This window comes from Xiphophorus couchianus, chromosome 13, assembly GCF_001444195.1.
Source record: "Xiphophorus couchianus chromosome 13, X_couchianus-1.0, whole genome shotgun sequence".
Lineage (NCBI taxonomy): Eukaryota > Metazoa > Chordata > Actinopteri > Cyprinodontiformes > Poeciliidae > Xiphophorus > Xiphophorus couchianus.
Window position 1 is genome coordinate 28,072,117 of NC_040240.1, and position 22,138 is coordinate 28,094,254.

Below are 22,138 nucleotides of genomic sequence, written 5' to 3' on the forward strand. Positions count from 1 at the left end.
TAACCCACCAAGAAGTCCGAATGGTTCTACTTTTGTAAAGATAATTAGGAAAATCATCTGATTTAAATTACAATGGGTTTACTGGTTCAACTGGGACTAGATATATTAAAGACAAAGTAAACACTAATACCACTGGGCTGCTACATCAGTTTAACAGTGCTGTAAACTGGATTTGCCTCCCGACAGATTTCTTATGGTTTGGCTTTCTAGACACACTTAACTATTCAGTCAAAAGACTTTTGATAACAGTTAAAGAATTCACTTCCATACAAACCTGTCTGACAACATGAAGCTAAAAGATCTCAGAAAGTAAGACATTGCCCTGATTTAAAGAAATTCAAGAACAAGTCACAAACACAGTCATTGACATCAATAGATCTGGAAAAGGTTACAAAGCCATTTTAAGGCTCCAGGACCTCAGAAAACCATAGTGAGACATACAGTACAGACCAAAAGTTTGGACACACTTTCTCATTGAATTCAATGAGAAGGTGTGTCCAAACTTTTGGTCTGAACTGAGTACAGACCAAAGGTTTGGACAAACTGTTGTGTCCAAACTTTTGGTCTGTACTGTAGATCAGTGAAGAAACTTCCCAAAAGTAGCTGGCCAACCAAAAATTACCCTAAGAGATCAGCAAGTGCTCATCCAGGAGGTCACAAAAAAAAAACAAACAGAAAATCATTTGAACTCTGTCGGGCTCACTGTCGCAGCTAAGGCTCATGATTTAGCAATAAAAATAAAAGAATGGGCAAAAATGACTTTCCAATCTTAACCCATAAGAGAGTTTCGAGGACATACAGTACAAACCAAAAGTTTGGACACAACTGTGTGTCCAAACTTTCGGTCTGTACTGTACCTAGTAGATGTCTAGATTTAAGTCCAACAAAGATGCTGTGGAATGACCTTTGACTGGGCATGTATGCTAGAAAAACTGTAAACACTAAAGAAATCTGTAAAGGGGCAAAAATTTAAAGCACTGTAATTGCTTAGCATAAAAGCTTCATCCTCCATCCAGTCAATGCGAACCTAACAATGAAAAACAGACCTGCAACAATCAGAACTGCATAAATTCCAACATACATGTGTTTAATATAAAACACCTTTTATTTCTGGCAGGAATTAGCTTTATTGGAATTTAGTACTCTATGTTATTACCCTAAGTTGTTATTTTCAAAAAAGCATGGCAAGAAAACGTGTCTATTTAAGAGACAGGCCTGCTTAGTCAAAGGCGAGGAGAGAGATAAGAAATATTTTGTCTCATTTGTTGTAAATTAGACACAGTATAAATTGAATGTGCTCTGCTTCCATGTTATAGTTTCAGAGACAACACTTTTCAGCAGGTAGACACTGAAAAATAGGGGCTTTTGATTAAAGGTGTATATCATATCTTGTCTTAAAACTAAATATATATATATATATATATATATTTCCACATATTCCCAATCATTACCTAAAAAGCCATTACCATGGTAATATTTCAACCTGAGATTACATTTTTCAAAATGTTGTAGTGTGGGTGTTGTTTCATTTCTTGCCTGATTTCACTATGAACATAAACTCAGCCTGGTAAAGATATATGAGAAAAGTTCCAAAGTACAAACCCTTCTGATGCTCACAGAGACTGAAGTTTGGAGTAATAAACACTATAAATGTGGGTCCTGATGCGTAAACATTTCATTGAGTCTGTGATGGAGAGCCATTGTGATGCTGCTGTCAGACAACAGTGCTGATGTCATCAGCATCATCAGGTTTCTTGGGCTTACTGGGGAGAGACTTGAGGTACTCCAGGTGACGCCGGGCGTCCTCCTGGTTCTGACGAACATAATACACCACATATGATATAACCATTGCAAACCAACCAAACATGGTGACCAGCATGGCATAGTCTGTGGTCCTTTTTGCCAGGTTACACAGGTCAGTGTCAACTGCCAGGAAAGGTCGACCCTCTTGATCGAGTAGTTCGGAGCTCCTGCAGAGGACCCTGGCTGCGGCCTCGTGGTTGTGAGCCATTCCTCCAATGGCCTGCTGGAGGGCGCAATCGCAGTGCCAGGGATTGTCATCTACAATGATGCGGGCCTTCAGTCGGGCAAAAGCATCCCTGTGAACGCTAGTGATGCGGTTGTGGGAAAGGTCCAGCACCTGTAATGTCCCCTCGATGCCACTAAAGGAACCTTCCCCTAAAGTTTCCACTGCATTATAAGAGAGGTTCAGCTCCCTCAAAAGCCGGAGTCCACGGAAGGCTTGGTCGGGCACAGCACCTATTTGATTGTGGTCCAGCCTCAGGAGGACAGTATCGACTGGGAGGTTGGGGGGAATCTCTTTGAGGCGGGACTGACTGCAGGTGACATTCAGACCGTGGAGGTGGGGGTCGCGTAGACAGCTGCAGCCCTTTGGACACATGCTGGCCGAGGGGAAGCACAGGGCCATGAGGACAAGGCTCTGGAGGAGCAGGCACATGGGGATGGAGCGTGACAGCCACAAGTCCAGCAGAGTCATACTGACCGGCTTCCAGCAGCATCCCGCCTGGGGCCACAACACCACCACTGGTCCTTTACACACATGGCATAGTGGCTGCTGGACCTCACACTCTACTCGCTACAGATACTGGTGGATGAACTGGTCTCATCATGTTGTGTTGGGATCTGGAATGACATGAACAGACAGTCAGTTGAGATATTTTATCCATTGTTATTCCTTTTACTGGTTTTGACTGAATGCAGAGCAGGAGCAACGTTGCTCAGTATCTCGCCTTGTCTGCCTTTGGGTAGTTTTGGCTTTTTAAAATATTAGTTTGAACTGCTTTAGTATTAATTAATTGTACTTAATAGTAATAGTCTAAAATTAAACTGATATCGATTCCTGTTCAAGAGAATCTTCCTATAGATAAAATATGAGCACCAAGTCACTTAAAGTAGCTTTATTAGTGTGAATGCTTACAGCATTCACACTAATAATTACTTTTTTATAATATTCAGCTTTTTATGAATTTTTCTCCCCATGGGGGAAACCGCTCCATCCTGTGGCAGAATTGAGAGTTACAATATAAAATGTCTGTCATGTTTTACAGCTGATGTTTCAGATGTTTCCACTGCCTACTAATTGCAATCAGTCATCCAGTTTTGGAGCTGTCATAGAGGAAACAAGGTAGTGGCGATTTTGAATTTGGGCAGTTTAACAGATTTCATGCTGTTTAACACCTGGGAATAATTTGAGCTTTGGACATTGGGTTTTTCTTGCTGCATGTAGGATGTTGTTTGTAGTCACCGTGCTAAACAATGCCTCCAAACAAATATTGATATCTTAAGATATCAAGATATCAAATACCGTTTCACCCACCCAAAAATGGTGGGTGAATGGATTTCATTCACCCACCATTTTTATCAGAAAGTTAAGTTTTTGCCCTGTTCAAATTTTAGGGTTTACATGACTTCTTCTTTTTTTTTTTCATTTTGTGGAACATATTACTGTAACCCAGCATGCTAGTGGTAGCCTATTTGCTATCATTCGTATTTTAGCTAGTTTTAGCTTTTTAGCTAATGTTGGCTTTTACGTGGGTTTTTCACACTGCATGAACTAGTTCTTAAGTTTCTGCAAGTCCTCAGCTATTGGCTTCAGACGCTTTTGCGATTTTCACCAAAAGCATTCAGCATTGAGCATTCAGCATTCACACTTGTATTTTCATATTAAATGCACAATTTCTAGTTGAACTTGAGATTTTTGCCAGAAAACTCACTTTTAATTAATGACTTCATTACTGAGCATATTCTTTATATATTTTTTAACAGAAACATGGTTGGATGAAATAGTGAGACAGCTGTTGAGCCACAATAGCTTTGGTTTGGCTATACATAGATATTAACACAAACATGGTGGCATAATGGTTCCTGAAATCATTGGACTTTTAAGGCATAAAAAGACATTTATTCTGGCTCATACAAAAGAAGACCTCCAGTATAATAGAGGCAGGATAAGATGCTAAGTTTATCTTAAAAGTATGCGTATCCTGCATATTACCGAGAGTGGACAGGGAAATTCTGGAAACTCTGAACAGCCTCAGACTGTTATGCCAGTAAGATGCAGTGGCCGTTGAAACAGTGAAAGCCTCAGCAGCCAGGAGGAGACGGTGGCTCTGCAACAGGAAGAGGAAGAGCAGCAGCCGGGAAGGACTAGCAGCAAAGCTAAAGTGTAACCAACTGGGAACGTTGCTTCCATTCAACTTGCTTGCTGGAGAAAAAAATAGGTAACTTAATGCTGGATATGACATCAAACTGCGAGATGAGTAACTACTGTGTCATAATTCTGACTGAGACATAATTAAACTCCTCTGTTAATGATAACCCTTATAATTGTCAGGCTAACAACATTCCGTTTGGATAGAGGCAGCACTAAGTGGTAAAACCTGACGTGGTGGTGTCATCATCTTCATCATCATCATCAACATCATCATCACTACTGTTTCCATCTGTCCTAGTGCCAACACTAAAGGGGCTCTGAGTGAGTCAACAGTTCCAGCAGTGACTTCCAAACTACACATCCAGAGGGTGTTTCCACTGTTGGCAAGGACTTTAATCAGGCCAATATGAAGACAGTGAGATGCAGAGGGCACAGAACGCTGCATTGAAATGTGGCGATAGAGAAGTCATCAGAGTAGTAAGACGTGCCAATGGTCAGAAAATCCAGCAATTTTTCCATGATTCGGCAAACACCAGGTGCATATGGCGTTTGAAGCCCTCAACAAGATTTCCTTTCTCCAGTAAGGAAATCCACTCCTCAACCAGGTGAACCGATACTCAGACTTGTGACAGCTAATGTTCAGAGGACCTTGAGAAGACTCAACATGCATAAAGCAGCAGGTCCTTATAACATACCAGTTCTCAAGAACTGTGCTAATCAGTTCTTGACTCGCGACCTAATGGACATATTTGGCACCTTGCTAAGCTAGGTTCAAGACGGCCATCATCATACCAGTGCCCACAATGTCATCACTTAACGACTACCGCCCTGTCGCCTCACTCCCATCATGTTTCTTGTGTCTGGTGAAGGATCACATCATCTCAAAACTTCCCTCCTCGTTGAGGATCCCAGTTTGTTGAGGGTTGGTAAGAATGCTTCAAGGGTCATCAGCACTGCCCCCCCCCCTTCTCCACCCCTCAGGGCTGTGTACTGAGCCCACTGGTCTTCACCCTGATGTCCCATGACTGCCATGTTCAGTTTGAACCACATAATGTATGCAAACGATACTACAGATAGGAGGTGAAACACCCTGAATGTCAAGAAAACAAAAGAAATTGTTGTTGATTTCAGGAAAAATCAGCCAAGACACCCTGTGCCCCCCTACTCATCAATGATGCTGCAGTAGAGCAGGTCAGAAGTATTAAATTCCTTAAAACATGCATGACAGAATCAAGGCAACAGTACAGGTCTGTTTTTGATGAGTGAAAACCATTGTAGCATGATATATACCCTTTAAGAGTTTTGTTTGATTTCATCAGGGGATAATAATATGATTTGACTCATAGTGTAAGAGGAACACCAGAGTTATTTTTAAATATGATAGGATGAATTGTATTTCTGTTATATACAGCGTATTGAATGACTAATATAGTGTCAGACACATATTATAGCTTAAGGCCTTAGGATTATTTCTAAGACAGAGCTTTGAGCAGAGTGACCAAAAAAGACAAGATATGAATGCATAAAGATAGTTGAAGCCACAAGCTGCTGCATGAAAAGTGTTTGCCTGCAGATAAAACTGTGCTATAGATAGCTGCAGTTGTATGTTTAGAGGTAAACAAGCCAAATATGGGAAGCTGAGTGTGCACTGTTTCAACTCCTGTTTGGAGACGCTGTGTAGAGAGAGTTAGAAATTTATTTTATAATTCAGCTTTCAGGATGGTGCACAGATCCATGATGGCCTTGTTTGAAATAAATGCTCCTTCATTTGTATAAGACCGTTCTCTAGAACGTTCTCACATAGACACAAAGACAAGATTTATGCAGTCTACACTTGGATCAGTTTAAATGTATTCAACTTATCTTTGACCATTTTCTCTTTTGACAGAGCAAAAAGCTGCCCAGTTTTCATTTTCCAGAAGCTGTTGAAACTCTGAACAGCCTCAAACTGGATGCAGATAATTGGACAAAGAAAAGAACAATAACAGATGTGTAACTGGTATGTCAGGTTTTATTTGTTCTCACTCAACATTAATATGCATAAAACATCAATGTTTTATACATTAAAAACATTGGCTGTTTGTAATGCATAAAAACAATTTTGGAAATATAATTTCTGAAAATTAGATTTTCAGAAATTGCTAAAACAAACATACTAATAGTAGGTTGCCACACCCACCCTGTGGGTAATCTGAGAGACATGCTGTCTGCAAAGTGACTCATAATCTTGCAGTAAATCTCAACAAAGTAAGCAGGTATTAATTTACATTCAGCAAAGAGCAGAGGTGGCCTTCACACTTCCAAACTGTAAACGGTCAGCTGACCACCTTCAGGACTTCACCTGCAGTTTTCACCAGCCATAGAACAACTCACTGTGTTGGTTCATGGCAGCTGCAGCAGATGGAAGTGGACAGGGCAGATCCCTACAACCACTAAAGACAGTGATGTTTTCTACATGAAACCTTAACAGACTCCAGACAGAAGAAGCAGTAGTGAGAATCAACCTCCTTCATGGAGGTAACTTTCAGTGTTTAAATTAGAATACTTACTGACAGTAATACATTTCATAATCTGCGTGAAATTCAGCATGAATGAGGAAAAGTGAAAAAAGACAATCATAATATTTAAAAGGGAGCCAGGATTGTTTTGTCTTTAAGGTTTATTTATTAAGCTGAAATTATAGACAGCCTTTATACTTGATAGAAAATCCCCTCCCTCTGTCGGCTCCATATGGTAGAAATGTGGCAGGTTGTGAAAACCTAAACACTGAGCTCCTGTTGTAGTTATTTGCTGGCAGAGGAGCAACACTGACGTCCAACAATACGTAGACAATCAGGAAAAAAAGACAAAGGGTGGTCTGTTTACTGCAGAGACCTCCCAGACCTACATCAAGCTGCTCGTCCAGCTGCTGCACTGCTATAAGAGAAAAAAAGCTGCTCTACAGAGACACTGTCTCTGTTCAATGTATAAAACCCACATGAAGCATACAGACCATTCACTAGTATAGCACAACTGTCATGATCTGTGTTTTTCCTTGTTTATTTAGAGTTTTCTGTGTCGTTAAGTCTCTTCGTTGTCCTGTCCTCCCCTTGATTGTTCCCAGGTGTGTCTCGTCTCTGTGATTACCCTCCCGTGTATTTAACTCCACCTGTGTTCCTTGTTCGTCGTCGGGTCCTCGTCAATGTCTAGCCTTGTTGTCGTCAATGTTAGCTTCTGTGTCGTCAGTGTTTCCATGTGCCTGCTGCTCGTTGTTTGGATTAAGTTTTCTCATTAAATCTTCATATTCATCATACCTGGGTCCGCTGCATCTGCCTCACCACCCTTCACCACACCGCTTCCTGACAGTAGGACCCGACCAGACCGAACGGTGAGGCACGCTATTTTTACTTTTCATCATGGACCCAGTGGAGTTAAAGGAGCTGACGGAAACGATCAGCGAGTATGAGGAGGCTATGGCCAAGCCGTACGCTGCCGGCCGACGCCTCGGTTTCGCCATCCGCTTGGGACTGTTGCTGGACTACTGGGTTCCTCGTTTTCCGCACCCGGGGTTGGTGGAGTTGCAGAGGGAGGCAGAGTGGGAGCGTAAGGCGGCCCTAGCCGTCATGGCTGGCGAACCTCTGCCTCCCAAGCCGCACAGTTTCTCCGCCAGCCCAGATCCCGCTCCAGTTCCGGGACCAGCAACTCCAGCCAGCGTTCCAGCCGGCGCCCCCGAGGCCGTTTCAGCCGGCGCACTCCAGGCCGAATCAGCCGGCGTTCCGGTCGGCGCACCCCCGGCCAAGTCAGCCGGCGTTCCAGCCGGCGTTCCTGCCGGCGCACCGGAGGCCGTTCCAGCCGGCGTTCCTGCCGGCGCACCGGAGGCCGTTCCAGCCGGCGTTCCTGCCGGCGCACCGGAGGCCGTTCCAGCCGGCGTTCCTGCCGGCGCACCGGAGGCCGTTCCAGGCAGGACCGGCGCACCGGAGGCCGTTCCAGCCGGCGCACCAGCCGGCGCACCGGAGGCCGTTCCAGCCGGCGCACCCGAGGCCGAATCAGCCGGCGCACCAGCCGGCGCACCCGAGGCCGAATCAGCCGGCGCACCAGCCGGCGCACCCGAGGCCGAATCAGCCGGCGCACCAGCCGGCGCACCCGAGGCCGAATCAGCCGGCGCACCAGCCGGCGCACCCGAGGCCGCACCAGCCGGCGCACCCGAGGCCGAATCAGCCGGCGCACCAGCCGGCGCACCCGAGGCCGCACCAGCCGGCGCACCCGAGGCCGAATCAGCCGGCGCACCAGCCGGCGCACCCGAGGCCGAATCAGCCGGCGCACCAGCCGGCGCACCCGAGGCCGAATCAGCCGGCGCACCCGAGGCCGAATCAGCCGGCGCACCAGCCGGCGCACCCGAGGCCGAATCAGCCGGCGCACCCGAGGCCGAATCAGCCGGCGCACCAGCCGGCGCACCCGAGGCCGAATCAGCCGGCGCACCAGCCGGCGCACCCGAGGCCGAATCAGCCGGCGTTCCTGCCGGCGCACCCGAGGCCGAATCAGCCGGCGTTCCTGCCGGCGCACCCGAGACCCAGACCCCCTGCGTTCCACCCGAGACCCAGACCCCCTGCGTTCCACCCGAGACCCAGACCCCCTGCGTTCCACCCGAGACCCCCTGCGTTCCACCCGAGACCCCCTGCGTTCCGACCGAGACCCCCTGCGTTCCGACCGAGACTCCCTGCGTTCCGACTCAGACTCCCAGCGTTCCACCCGAGACCCTGACCTCCAGCGTTCCACCCGAGACCCTGACCTCCAGCGTTCCACCCGAGACCCTGACCTCCAGCGTTCCACCCGAGACCCTGACCTCCAGCGTTCCACCCGAGACTCTGACCTCCAGCGTTCCACCCGAGACCCTGACCTCCTGTGTTCCTCCAGAGACCCTGACCCTCTGCGTTCCCTCCGAGACCCTGACCCTCTGCGTTCCCTCCGAGACCCTGACCCCCGAGACCTTGACTCCCGAGACCCCGAGGACCAAGACCCCCTGCGTTCCTCACAAGACTCCCAGTGTTCCGACTCAGACCCCCGGCGTTCCCACCGAGACCCCCTGTGCTCCACCAGAGACCCTGCCTCGGGGGGCTCATCATCGCCACCTCCCGGGCCGCGGACAGCCGCTGGACCGCCTCCTGGGGTCCCGCCTCTGTGGTTCCCGCCTTCAGCGCCGCGGACGGCCGCCGGACCGCCTCCGTGGTTCCCGCCTCCAGCGCCGCGGACGGCCGCCGGACCGCCTCCGTGGTTCCCGCCTCCAGCGCCGCGGACGACCGCCGGACCGCCTCCGTGGTTCCCGCCTCCAGCGCCGCGGACGGCCGCCGGACCGCCTCCGTGGTTCCCGCCTCCAGCGCCGCGGACGGCCGCCGGACCGCCTCCGTGGTTCCCGCCTCCAGCGCCGCGGACGGCCGCCGGACCGCCTCCGTGGTTCCCGCCTCCAGCGCCGCGGACGGCCGCCGGACCGCCTCCGTGGTTCCCGCCTCCAGCGCCGCGGACGGCCGCCGGACCGCCTCCGTGGTTCCCGCCTCCAGCGCCGCGGACGACCGCCGGACCGCCTCCGTAGTTCCCGCTGCCACGGACGACCGCCGGACCGCCTCTGTGGTTCCCGCCTCCAGCGCCGCGGACGGCCGCCGGACCGCCTCTGTGGTTCCCGCCTCCAGCGCCGCGGACGGCCGCCGGACCGCCTCCGTGGTTCCCGCCTCCAGCGCCGCGGACGGCCGCCGGACCGCCTCCGTGGTTCCCGCCTCCAGCGCTGCGGACGGCCGCCGGACCGCCTCCGTGGTTCCCGCCGCCGCGGACGACCGCCGGACCACCTCCGTGGTTCCCGCCTCCTTTGCCTCCGCCCACCCTGTGGGTAGTTTTTTGTTGTTTTTGGACTCTTGGCCCTTCTTGTTTTTCCGCCCACGATGGTGGGTTGTTTTTTTTTTTTTTTTTTTTTGTTGGTTTGGACTCTGGCCCGCCGTCCGGCACCCCTCCGCCCACCCTTGCTGGGTTTTTTGGTTGTTTTTTTTTTTTCTTGGGCGTCTGGTAGCCGCCCTTGAGGGGGGGGTACTGTCATGATCTGTGTTTTTCCTTGTTTATTTAGAGTTTTCTGTGTCGTTAAGTCTCTTCGTTGTCCTGTCCTCCCCTTGATTGTTCCCAGGTGTGTCTCGTCTCTGTGATTACCCTCCCGTGTATTTAACTCCACCTGTGTTCCTTGTTCGTCGTCGGGTCCTCGTCAATGTCTAGCCTTGTTGTCGTCAATGTTAGCTTCTGTGTCGTCAGTGTTTCCATGTGCCTGCTGCTCGTTGTTTGGATTAAGTTTTCTCATTAAATCTTCATATTCATCATACCTGGGTCCGCTGCATCTGCCTCACCACCCTTCACCACACCGCTTCCTGACAACAACATTCAGTGACCCGCAAAAATCCTTTAGAGTGATCTCAACTCGATATTAATTAGGACAAGTCATAACACCAGATAGGAAGAACAACAGGTTTGGCTCACAGCTGCTGCAGATCCACCTCTTTCTATCATCTAGTGGTCATGTGACCCAGCGATGTTTCAATAGTGCATCAGTTTACAGAGTTCCCACCAGGATGATGGTAGCCTGGATATTGCTTTCCTGCGCAATTCTGCTCCATTCAAATCTCACTTTATAGACAGTCTGGGCTTTCTCCCATTTACTTGGATTCCCTCTGGTAGAATTTCTACTGGGCCAATCAGTGAACAGAAGGAGAAGTTGTGAAGTATGACTTTGATTTTCTGCTCTGTTTTAGAATAGTAGTCTGCCTGTAGTTTCAGTAATGGCAGGGGAGGAAGTGAAGGAAGCCGTTCAGTCCGCGCTTCCAAATATTAAATCAACATTAACAGCCGCCTCGTTCAGATCAGCACTTCTCTATTCACAGTGGAGGATGGTTGTTTACAGCGCAGGCAATTACTGCTAAGCTTCATAGCATTGAACTGGTAAATTACACTTCCAGGCCAAGCGTTAGTGATTAAGTAAATTGTAAAACTTCAACAGAGTCCACACCTCCAGAAACCAATTGTCTCTCAATAGCTGAGGGTCCAGACCCTCAGGATGAAGTATAGCATAAAACAAGGGGCTGGTTTTTACCAGGCTGGATGATGTTGAAGACGCTCTCCTTTAGTCTTTTATGGGGTTAGATTTGTGCTGACCACTCTAAGCATGTGAATTCAGCCTCAGAAAGTGTCAGGAACTGGCCTGGTGACCACAGGGATTGGCTTTAGAAGGAAGATCCATCCACATGTTCCCTCATGTCATAAACTCTGATTGTGGATCTGCCATCAGCTCTGCTGCAGCAAGTACCGTCCTTCTCCTCTCTTTATCGTCCCAGCTGGATCTTTGGTCTTTTTGTAACCCTTTTTCTGACAGATGACAGGGTCTCCTGTCCTGTCAGACATGTTGCGTGGCTGGTAGAACCAAACACAATAAAGAACTGACAGTGGGTAGAAAGAAGCAAGTACTCTGAGCTAGCAACACCCAGAGCACTAAGCATGGAAGCAAGGGTTACAAAAAGACCAGAGATCCAGACTGCAGCAGAGCTGATGGCAGGCTGACGATCAGAGGCTCACAGAGATTATTACATGAAGAAAGGATGTGAGCAGAGAACGTGGGAGGATCTTCCTTCTAAGACCAATCCCTGTGGTCACCCAGCACTGTCAGAGGTTTAACTCACATGCTTTGTGTGGTCGACATGGGAATACTGATGAAGTAGACAGCACCATTCTATACCTGTAATGAGTCTGCAGAACTGCAAAGGTAGGAACTGGAAAACAGGTAAAATGACTACAAATACTGCAAAAGCTGCAGCAACAGTGGTTAGCTAACAAATAATCAGTTCATGTGAGAACAGCTTTATTCAAAGACATCAAAAACACATAATTAGCATGGTCAGTGAAGGTCATTACCTAGTATAATTAATTTGCGCTTCTTTTTAACATAATTTTTAAATGATAAAATATGTCATATTTAAATATATATTTATGTTTATAATATTCTAAAGGGAAGATTCAACGACAAGGTATGAGAAAAATGGAGATTCATGGATCTGTCCAAGCACAGTAAATTGACTATTTTTCTAAATTAAATGAATAATTGCTCTAATCATTACTTCTCCACTTCTGTGTCAAATGTGTTATATCTGTGGAATGGAGGAAAAAGGAGCATAAATTTGACTTTAGCATCATTCTTATTAAGGATGGAGAAAATCCAGACATTAGCTGATTTTTAACGAAGCCTGTCTGATAAAAGTCCAAGACATTATAGGGTATGATGAAAATAATCCCTCCATCTTTTATCAAACTACTTTAATGTTTGAGATATTGGATGAGAACCCAAGTCTTTGTCTGCTGGACCTCCAGAGGGACGGCTGCTCCCTCCAGCCCAGCTGCGAGATCCAATCCCTCCTGCAGTTGCTGGGTCAGCCCCGGGGCCTTTTGCCCTCCTGGAGGCACCCAGGGGAGCCGTACCTGGTACCGCAACACACCTACTGCAGATTTCTGCCTGTCTATTTTCACTTCAGTGAGTTTGGGTGGTAAAAATTTTAAAACCTGCTGACCATCACTCAGAGTTAAACTGTGGCAGTTCATGGAATACATGCTGACATTTTCCAGAGTGGACTGAAGTGACTGATGCTGACAGCATTACAGCCACACACACTGTGTTACTAAAAACAGTGGTGCCAAAGGGTATTTGAAGCCATTAGCATGAAGTGCCTCTCGGTTGACGGGAGCATGCCACTGCCTTCCAGCTCTGTTACTGAGGAAGGTAGGAAACGCTACAGAGCTTACAGTGTGGCTAACACTTATATATCTCTGATTATAATTGACATTCTTGATGCTGCGAGGGAAAATAATTTTTCAACAGCAAATCAATGTCGTCTGCAGGGTCAAAGCAACTCACACGATTGTTCTCGCTGCATCTGTAGATCTCAGTCACCTGTTACTGAGATCTGTTGCTGTAAAACGGTGTGGAAGCAGAAGTCCTAAATCAATACCAGTCTTACTTAAGAACTACAATAATAAAGCTATTTTTTAGAAAGCACTGAGTTAAAACCTCACAGAAGCCTTGTTTCCACTGAGCAGTATGGCACAGGCTGGTGCCGTGAAGTACGCTACTTTGTTTCTATTGTAAAATCGACCCATTCCGCCAGCCCATATCGCACCATTCCTGGACCCGTTCAGTTGTAGGTCCATAGGACAATGGTCCGGTGTGGTTAGGGTGGAGCCACTGACATCACACAACACAATCCACTGATTGGAAGACAGAGAAACATCAGAGTTTGGGACGAGCACGAGACAAAATCAGGGACAAAGGTTGACTTTTTTGTCGCCTGTCAACAAGAAACCTGTCAACCTTTTTTTGACTGATGGGTTAAAAAAAATCCAGGCATAATCTGTTTTTACCCAACAACTTTCATAATGATAATAATACCATATTCAACTGCATTTAAGCTTAATTTGGTTTCATTAATATTCAGTCCAAACAAGCTCAACAGAGAATCCATATTGTCCCATCACACATCAAGCAAATGAACACATGAAACTTTTTCTCCACAGTGACAAAATCCTCTGACTGTGGACCCAATGACTACATATAAACAACAAAATGAAATAATTGCACATGAATATGAACTATTGACCTACGGTAGCCGAACTATACATTCTCACAGCTTCCTCCTGAATTGGGGCTTGCTGCAGAGGTTACTATTGTGAGGTTTTGGACTTTTCTTATGGCTGTTTCAATCATGATCTGGAGGCTGAATCTCGACTCTGCTGCCACACTAGAGACTGAAATTAGAAGCACCACTTCAGCCAAAGTTTTGGAATCAGGGAACATTTCTCCCGGCGAAGCAATCAGAGTTCTGCAAGACTTTCGAAATGAGAGGCGTCCTGATTCCCCAAGTCCTTCCATCAGTGGGAGGAAATCCCACTCCTGGATAGCGAAATGCACTGTGCTCAGTGTTCAGGTCTTAAATAATACTCTGGTGGTTGTTTTGTTTGATAGAATGATTGATTGATTTACTTAGCCACTTGATGCTCTCTATGCATAAATTTGTAAATGCCTGCACCTAGTGGTCAGATGACAGATGATTTTCAGATTTTTCTGTCACCATTTAAAAACGAAAGAAAAAACAGCCAAAAACAGAAAATCTTCAGCTAATGCAACTCCTGGTCAGGCGCAGTGAGAGCTGCGGTAAGTTATTTCATGGCTTACCATGAAATAGTGAAACGAACCACACTAAATCTAAAATATATCAGATTAGGCATATCTGTTTGCCTTCCAATTCAAACAAGATCTGCCGAGAATAATGGACAGCTGAAAAAACAGCTAAAACATTTCCATTAGAGGAACATGATATGTTGGATAATTATCTTTAATGCTGTCCTTTATTGACTTAGAAGTTAAATGTTTTCTTTTATTAGCTCCATATATTGTGTTACAATCTTTAACTTGCCTGTGCAGAACTCTGCCTAGGAGATCGATGGTCTTAAATCACAAGTTTCTGACAGAAGAATAGTCTTTGGAAACACAACCCTATAAAACAGAATTGCCATAAATCCATATGGTGGTGATGATGATGATGTGTTGTATGGAACAGCAGAGTCAGGCTTCCTGTTGCTGTAAACAGAAAAGTATTTTTAACTTTTTCTATACTTTTTGAGAGCAGACGGAAATATGTTGAATGTGCTGCTGCTTTCTGGCAAAACAAAAGAAAGGAATGAGCACTGTCACTTTTCCTTCCACACCGTCTATACAGGAAGCGTGGGCAATGTGACAGCAAACAGGCAAACAGAGAACACCCTCTCAAGTTTAAACCCTTTTGCCCCAGGATTATAAAATGATTGAATGCTATTATTTCTCTGTGTCAAAAGGCAAAGAAATAAAATGCAGATCTAGGCAACTTTGTCAACACACCTGGTAAAGATGTGCAAAAAGTCCAAAAACTGAATTCAGTTTTTTGCAATTGCATAATCGTTGCTGCAAATGTTTGAAAAATGGTCACCAAGACGTCATAATGTACTCTGAGCATAATCTACATTCCAATTAATCTCAAATTAAATTACGTTGACAGTTTGGTGGGATAATTATCCCATATCTATGAACCAAGCAACACAGAAATTCATCAAACACAATATCAACCTCCTTTTGTCAAACGCCTACCCAGAGAGACTGGCGTGGTGAAGAATAAAAAGTGAATTACATGTGATGCTTCCTCAGTACAGCTCTGGTGGTGCTGGAGGTCATGCTTCCTTTAGTCTGCCAAAGCAGCTCTGATCATCCAGGGCATAGAGAGCAACACCTGGGGTTCCCACAGCTTCTGGTCCTGATGAAGTTGCAAGCAATCCTTAAGGCTTTGCTTTTTTATTACAGCAGCATCTCTGTACCCATACAACTACTGCTGCTACTTTATTTATAAATAATATAATAAATATAATATAATATAATAAAAACAGCAGCTGTGACAAAGTGCTGTATAGATAAAAATCAATGAACATTGAAAACATGATTGAGGCGTTGAGACTGGAACTAGATGAGCTTAGAAATCTGAACAGTTTCATGTCTTCTTAAGCTATTGCTAAGTAGATTCATAAAACTCTCTGCTTTCAAAGAAAGAGGTTGGTGATTCTCTTACCCATGTAAAGCATATCTGGTCATATTTTATAGGTTCTTAGTCATCCAGGACAATCTGTTATGGTTTTATAGAATAAAACTGGATTTCTGAACTAAAAGATGCTCCACCACTCATCTGAAAACCCGCTTTAATCCTGAGGAAGGATTTAGTGAGTTCTTGGTTCTTAAAGTTGCTGTTAGGACAACTAATACAATCACTGACCTGTCCATCCATCCGATCTCATTAAAACCATGATGCATGCTGGTTCATTTGTCCCATCATCTCCATGCAGTGCCATGCTGTCTTTTTGATTCTTCCTACCTAAGTACATAAACCACTGCACATCAGCTTACTTTGCTAAGTGCTTTTGTGAATTATAAAAATGCCCAAATCTCACCTTTGATGAAATATGACAGATTATGGCTCCTGATCAACTTTCTGCTCCTGCTGGTAGATATTTTCACTGGAGTCAAAACTCCATTCCTTTACAGTGGACGATGAGTAGAGAATGGAGTATGAAAACTAACAGGAAATCCTTCATTTTCAAGCAGGTATGGATTGATTTAAAGTTGTGGCAGAACCAAAAAAGTTGGGTCCGAAAAGACAAAACCTACAAATGAACATAATAGTCATTGTTGTTACTTCTGAATTACATACTGACAGCAACATGAAGTATTTCAGTGACATGCCTCAAGGTGTAAATGGCTGCAGGAAGAAGAGTCAAGGCTGCGTTCCAGGTGTTTATCCAAGTTGATCTCCTCGGTTTTATGAGACAGTTTCATTTTATGTTTATGTAAGAGGGGAGTTCTCTTCACACACAATGCCTCCTGAGTTATCTGTGTTTCCTGTCCAAACTAAACTTCACAAACTGTAGAGTACTCACTGCTAAATATAGAGTCGAGTGTACCACAAGTACAGGTTATGCAGTGTGATGAAGAACATGTATCCTCTAACACAGCTGCATTTTCAGTATTACTATACTGACCAGTAAAAGTCAGGGCGTTACTTAATTTGTCTTTCTACCTCTCATTATATTCTACAACTATTTATGATGTCTAAATTTCTCCAAGTACATCAAAGACTCCTACCAAACTGGCTGGTTAAAAGAACTCATATTAACAGATTAAATAATTCTCAGAAAAAGCAGCAAAAGCCTTTGATACAACTCAATTTATCACATAACCACATTTCAATCCCTTGGCTAAACAATTGCTTCCTTGAGGTGTGGTCTCTGATTTTACCCAAGCGCTAATGTTTGGCCATGACATCAGCTCCACTGTATCTTCAGAACCAATCTGTGAACATCCTGAAATGGCCAAACCAGAGTCCAGACATTAATCTGAGTGGACATTTCTGGAGAGAGGTGAACATGGCTGACAGATGTCTCCATCCAACCTGATGGAGAAGAACGGAGCAAACTGAAGCCTGAAGAGAGGAGGGCTGAGCTGGAGCTGCAGGTTGAGACTGGAGGCTGTTAAAGCTGTCAGAGGAGATCAGCACAGTCCTAAAGAAAGCCTCTGAATACTTATGTAGATATGATACTTTGGTTTTCTATACATTTGCAAAAAACTCTGAAATTTTTTTCCACATTTTTATAGTGCGGTATTTGTGTGTCTTTTGAAGAAAAATAAATCAATTTAATACTATTTGGAAAAAGGCTAGAATATAACAAAATGTGAAAAAAGTGAAGTGTTGTGAATACTTTAGAAGAACTAAAGTACTCCAGTACTCCGGTTTCCTCCCACAGTCCAAAAAAAAAAAGACTGAGGTGAACCGGTCTCTCTAAACTGATATGAGTATGTAGGGGTGTGTGTGTGTGTGTGTGTGTGGTTGCTTGTGCTGTGTGTCTTTGTGTTCCCTATGATGGACGGTCTACCCCCAATGATGGATTGATGGACACTTAAATTTGAAAAAATAAAAATTTCTCCTATTATTCTGACCTAAAACAAGAACGTTTAGTATATTTTAATGTCCAACCATGAGAAAAATATGGCTATATCCTATTATACAGCATATCGAGTTTCACATTTGGTTTAGATTGTAACCACTTCATTTTTGTTTTTACATCATTCATCGTGCGACTTTGAGTTTTCTGAAATCTAAACATAGCAGTAGCCGACAAACCAACGAGCTGAAACAAGATCACGACCTCAATGACCCACCGAGCTGTTCTGATCTGATCTGACCAGAAATCACTTCAAACTATAAATCACAATTTACAAAACATGTAGAGGCAACATATGGCCATGCTGACAATAAAATCTGAACACCAGTTGGACTTTTACACCCAACCGCTTCCTGCTGCTAAAGAAATGGAAAGAATCTGAAGAAATATGCTTTTGGCTGCTGCCTCGAAACTGCTTTCAGTCAAAATGTTTGCATTTCTCCTGACAGGAGGAGCTGGCAGTCAGGAATCATTATCTTTCTGCTTCTTTACGCCGCTGCATGTTTTTACCCCGTCTCCTTGGTGGAATGGATTACATAGCAGGGTAGACTCATCACATACACTGTGACCTCTACGACCTTGTAGTGATGGTCATGAAAATGATCACATAAGACTGGGATCTGTCTTTAGGTTGTTCCAGTGTTCAAACAGCGAATGATTAAGTATGTGAGGGCAGGAATATCCCTGTTATTTAAATAACACAAAATTAAATTCATTAGGTGAAAGACATCATTATAGTGCTCACCACAAACAAAGGTTGAATAAATTAACTTTGGCAAACTGCGTTAAAAAAATGAATTCTTAAAGATTCCATATTGTTTTGCTTGTTTACCACACCTACATATTTCAGAACAAAAATATAAGCAAAAGAAAACCTAGGAAAACAAAAAACAGCTACTGGTATTTCTTTTTTTAAAATAACATTTTTGCCATCTGTGGTGTATTTCTTTGGTATTTAGCATCTTAGAAATGGAGTAAATGACTTACATCCCTTTCAGTGTTACTAAATCCAATCAGAAATCAGAACTGATCTAAAAATCTCGCCGTCTTTCCATTGTGATCCCAGTTATCTCTGTTGTTTCTGGTGTTTTCCTCCTTTGCTTCAATATTTGTTTATGTTTGTTACTTTCTTCAATAAAAATATTTTTTTTCATCTGCAGGCTGCCTTCACTTGGGTCCTCCGTCCACACCAACATGACAGAATATGAAACTCTAAAGGTTAGATATTCAAGAGAACTGTAGCAATTAATTGGCCTGGGATTAATCAATATAAATATCTCACTGAGAGATTTTATATTTTATAAGAATTCACAAGTTTTGGGTATTTCTGCCACACAACGATTACAACAGAATTTTCTAATATGCACTTCCTAAAAACCGGCCAAATGTTTTGACAAGCAGTCCAAATTATACCAACCCACCCAAAGCTGTTTGTCCAGGCCCAATGTGTTGAAAAGAAGCCCAGTTGGGCAGAAACCCACCCAATCTGGCAACACTTCTCTCATTTTTCTTGTTTACAAGAAAGAAGACCTGATCTTTAGAAAGTCGTTGTGTGGAAACTGACCTTTACTTTCTTAGGTAAGTGTGACGAAATATGTCTTCACACAGAGTGCAGGTTGGGTAACAGATCAATATTCTGGTTACCAATTAGCCAGATAAAATGATCTGTCAATGTATAAAAAGTAGAACAGCAGGAAGTTATAGTACTCAGTATGATCAGTCTTTAGAATGTAGAATTTAGATGCTTCTACTAAATGGACCTGGTGTTTGTTCCATGCTTTACTTTTCCATCACTGCTGACAGATGATAAAGAAATTTGACATTTTGTTTTAGCTTATTCTCACTGTATCTCACTAACTAGAGTTGAAGTAGAAAAAAAAATATCTACAAATATGAGAATAACAATATCTAATACCTTGCCATGAAACATAACTGGACTCATAGCATCGTATTTTAGCAGAAGCAAAGTAATAGGAGCTGCTGTTGTTTTAAACAAAAGCCATTTGCTCTGGTTTAACACGTTTTGTCTCTTTCCATCTGTGGTATTTTACTCCAGTAATGCCTGTACTGTGGGAATCTTGCATCGACCCTAGGTTAATTGTAAAAATAAATAAATAAATAACTGTAACAACATAAACACAAAACTCTAATCAGCGCATCGTCTCTCATTGCAGTTTTTAAGTTGGTATGTAGAAAAAAATATAACCATAGATGAAACGGTTTTGTATGCTGCTTACACCCGTCATTTTCCATGGGTGTTTTCTATTTTCTGAAAAATAAAAATATCCTCTGATTGAACAGAAGTGATGAATTATTTCCCTCCTTTCTTCACGTGCTATCTCCGATTTGACCCTTTTTAAGGCTAAATAAGATTATACTTTAGCAAACCTGAAGAGATTAACAGCACTTACATGCAGCCCTTAAACATAATGCTATCTGCACACACATGAATGCGAAAAGGCAGTGGAGGTATTGTAGTGGTTTACATCATCCGTCAACAGACACGTCCCCGCCTTGTGGCTGGGATCGTCTCAAAGAAATGTCCAGGTCCAAGTAAAAGAATCTCATTCCCTGCCCAGCAGCAAGCAGCGGTAACATTCCTGGAACATCCAGCTGCAGTCTGACATGGACACAGCTGCCTTCATGCCTCTTTAACTGCCGCATGCATTTGATGCATTGGCCGCTCCCTCAAAACTACACACTGTGTGATAACGAGCAGAAAGAGGCTTTCATCAGAGGTAAACTGATGAGAAGAAGAACAATCACCTGCTAGACATTGCGTTCCCATTCACCAAATTGAATGTAGTTGGAACTGAAGCTTGGCAAACAACGTCACGCAGCCCTTCATTTAAAAAATGACTAATTTCTTCAAATCTGCTCTAGAGAGACACACTTCTAACCGTAAACGGCATTTGAAATCTGGTTCGCTGCTTTATAAAAAAATCCCTTCAATTCGTCGTAAGAAAACACAAATCATAACATCTTATTTAAATAATATTCGCACATTTGTGGTTGGTTCGTATCGGACGCTGCCGCCCTCCTAGGTGCGCTATGCCGAATAAGGATCGCCAAGAAACTGCGGCTAAAGCCAGGTGGAAGTTAAAATTATGCAAAGGCAACGTGTTTATTCCGATGCTAAGAAGCGCCGAATGCATGCAGTTGCGTTGCTGTTTGTGGATAATTAGTTGACAAGATCCAAAATGTTGGATTATTAATAAGGTACAAAAATAAAAATGAAATTGTATTTTTTTTCGATGGAGTCCGGGTCCGCTGATCCAAAGTGAAAACATCACGCATCAAACTCGAATTGCCAACCCAAAATAAAAGCCTTTAGTTGCCCAGGTGAAACGCGAGCTAAATGCACAAATGCCAAGTTGATTAAAAACAGACATCAGATTTAGAAACATGCAATGTCATCAGAGCAGATTCGGGCTTCAGGAAATAATTCTTCAACACAAGCATCTGAGAAGCCACAGACGGCAGACAGACAAGAAGCAACAGGCGACACAAGACCGCTCACCTGCTGACAGGCTCTAACAGCTGAGGCAAAACGCTCTTCTTCACATGGATGTTCTGAAAGCTGTGATGGCAGCCTTGCGCTTCAGGTGTCCTCCACCTCCTAATAAAGAAGTAGCACGGCGCTTTCGCATCTTTTAGTCCATACCTCACACTATGAACACCGCATCGGACTGAATGGCAAGACAGGGAGGGGTTCGTTCATGAAGTCACCGTATGACAAAGACAACCAGGCTGAGCTTTCAGCAGAAGCAGCTGTCACGACGGAAGACCCTAGGTGTTCTTAAATCCAGCAAATTCAAAATGACAGTGTCAACAATGACAGGCCAAGCTAAAGCACTGATTTAGTTCACAGTGGGTTTAGGGTAGAATCAATCAGCATGTGGCACTTCTTGCATGAATCTCTTTGATAAGATAGTTTGGTTTCCACAGAAGAGGACTTGGCCCAATCCTGAAACACTTTGATCATATGGTAGATACCATATGATCAAACTCATCATGTTCTGTTTACTTATGGAGGACTTTTGATCTTAGCATACTTTAAGTGTGCTTTCTCTACAGCTCTGAGGGAAAAAATAAGACACCACTTAAAATGATCGGTTTCTTTGATTTGACTTTTTATAGGTATATGTTTGAGTAAAATGGACGTCATTCTTTTATTTTATGAACTACTGACAACATGTCTCCAAAATTCCAAACAAAAACATAGCATTTATTTGCAGAAATGGTCAAAATAACAATAAAGATGCAACCTATTCAGACATCAAATAATGCAAATAAAACAAGTTCATATTCATTTAGAAACTACAATACTAATATTTTAACTCAGGAAGAGTTCAGAAATCAATACTTGGTGGAATAACCTGGAGGTTTTCAATGGGG

General features: G+C 44.1%; 1 protein-coding gene across 2 annotated transcripts; it reads right to left on the minus strand.

Moving 5' to 3' along the window:
• Positions 1-857: 857 nt before the first annotated feature.
• lrrc3b (leucine rich repeat containing 3B) lies at positions 858-21,542 on the minus strand. Of its 2 annotated transcripts, none has more exons than XM_028035223.1 (2): positions 21,261-21,542; positions 858-2,643 (listed from the first exon to the last, which is right to left on the minus strand). In XM_028035223.1, exon 2 carries the CDS (start codon positions 2,495-2,497, stop codon positions 1,715-1,717), a length of 783 nt encoding a protein of 260 aa, XP_027891024.1. In that variant the 5' UTR covers positions 2,498-2,643; positions 21,261-21,542; the 3' UTR covers positions 858-1,714. The 2 variants fall into 2 exon arrangements, with proteins under 2 accessions (XP_027891024.1, XP_027891025.1); XM_028035224.1 differs by lacking the exon at positions 21,261-21,542 and adding an exon at positions 13,083-13,316.
• Between the last annotated feature and the right edge of the window lie 596 nt (positions 21,543-22,138).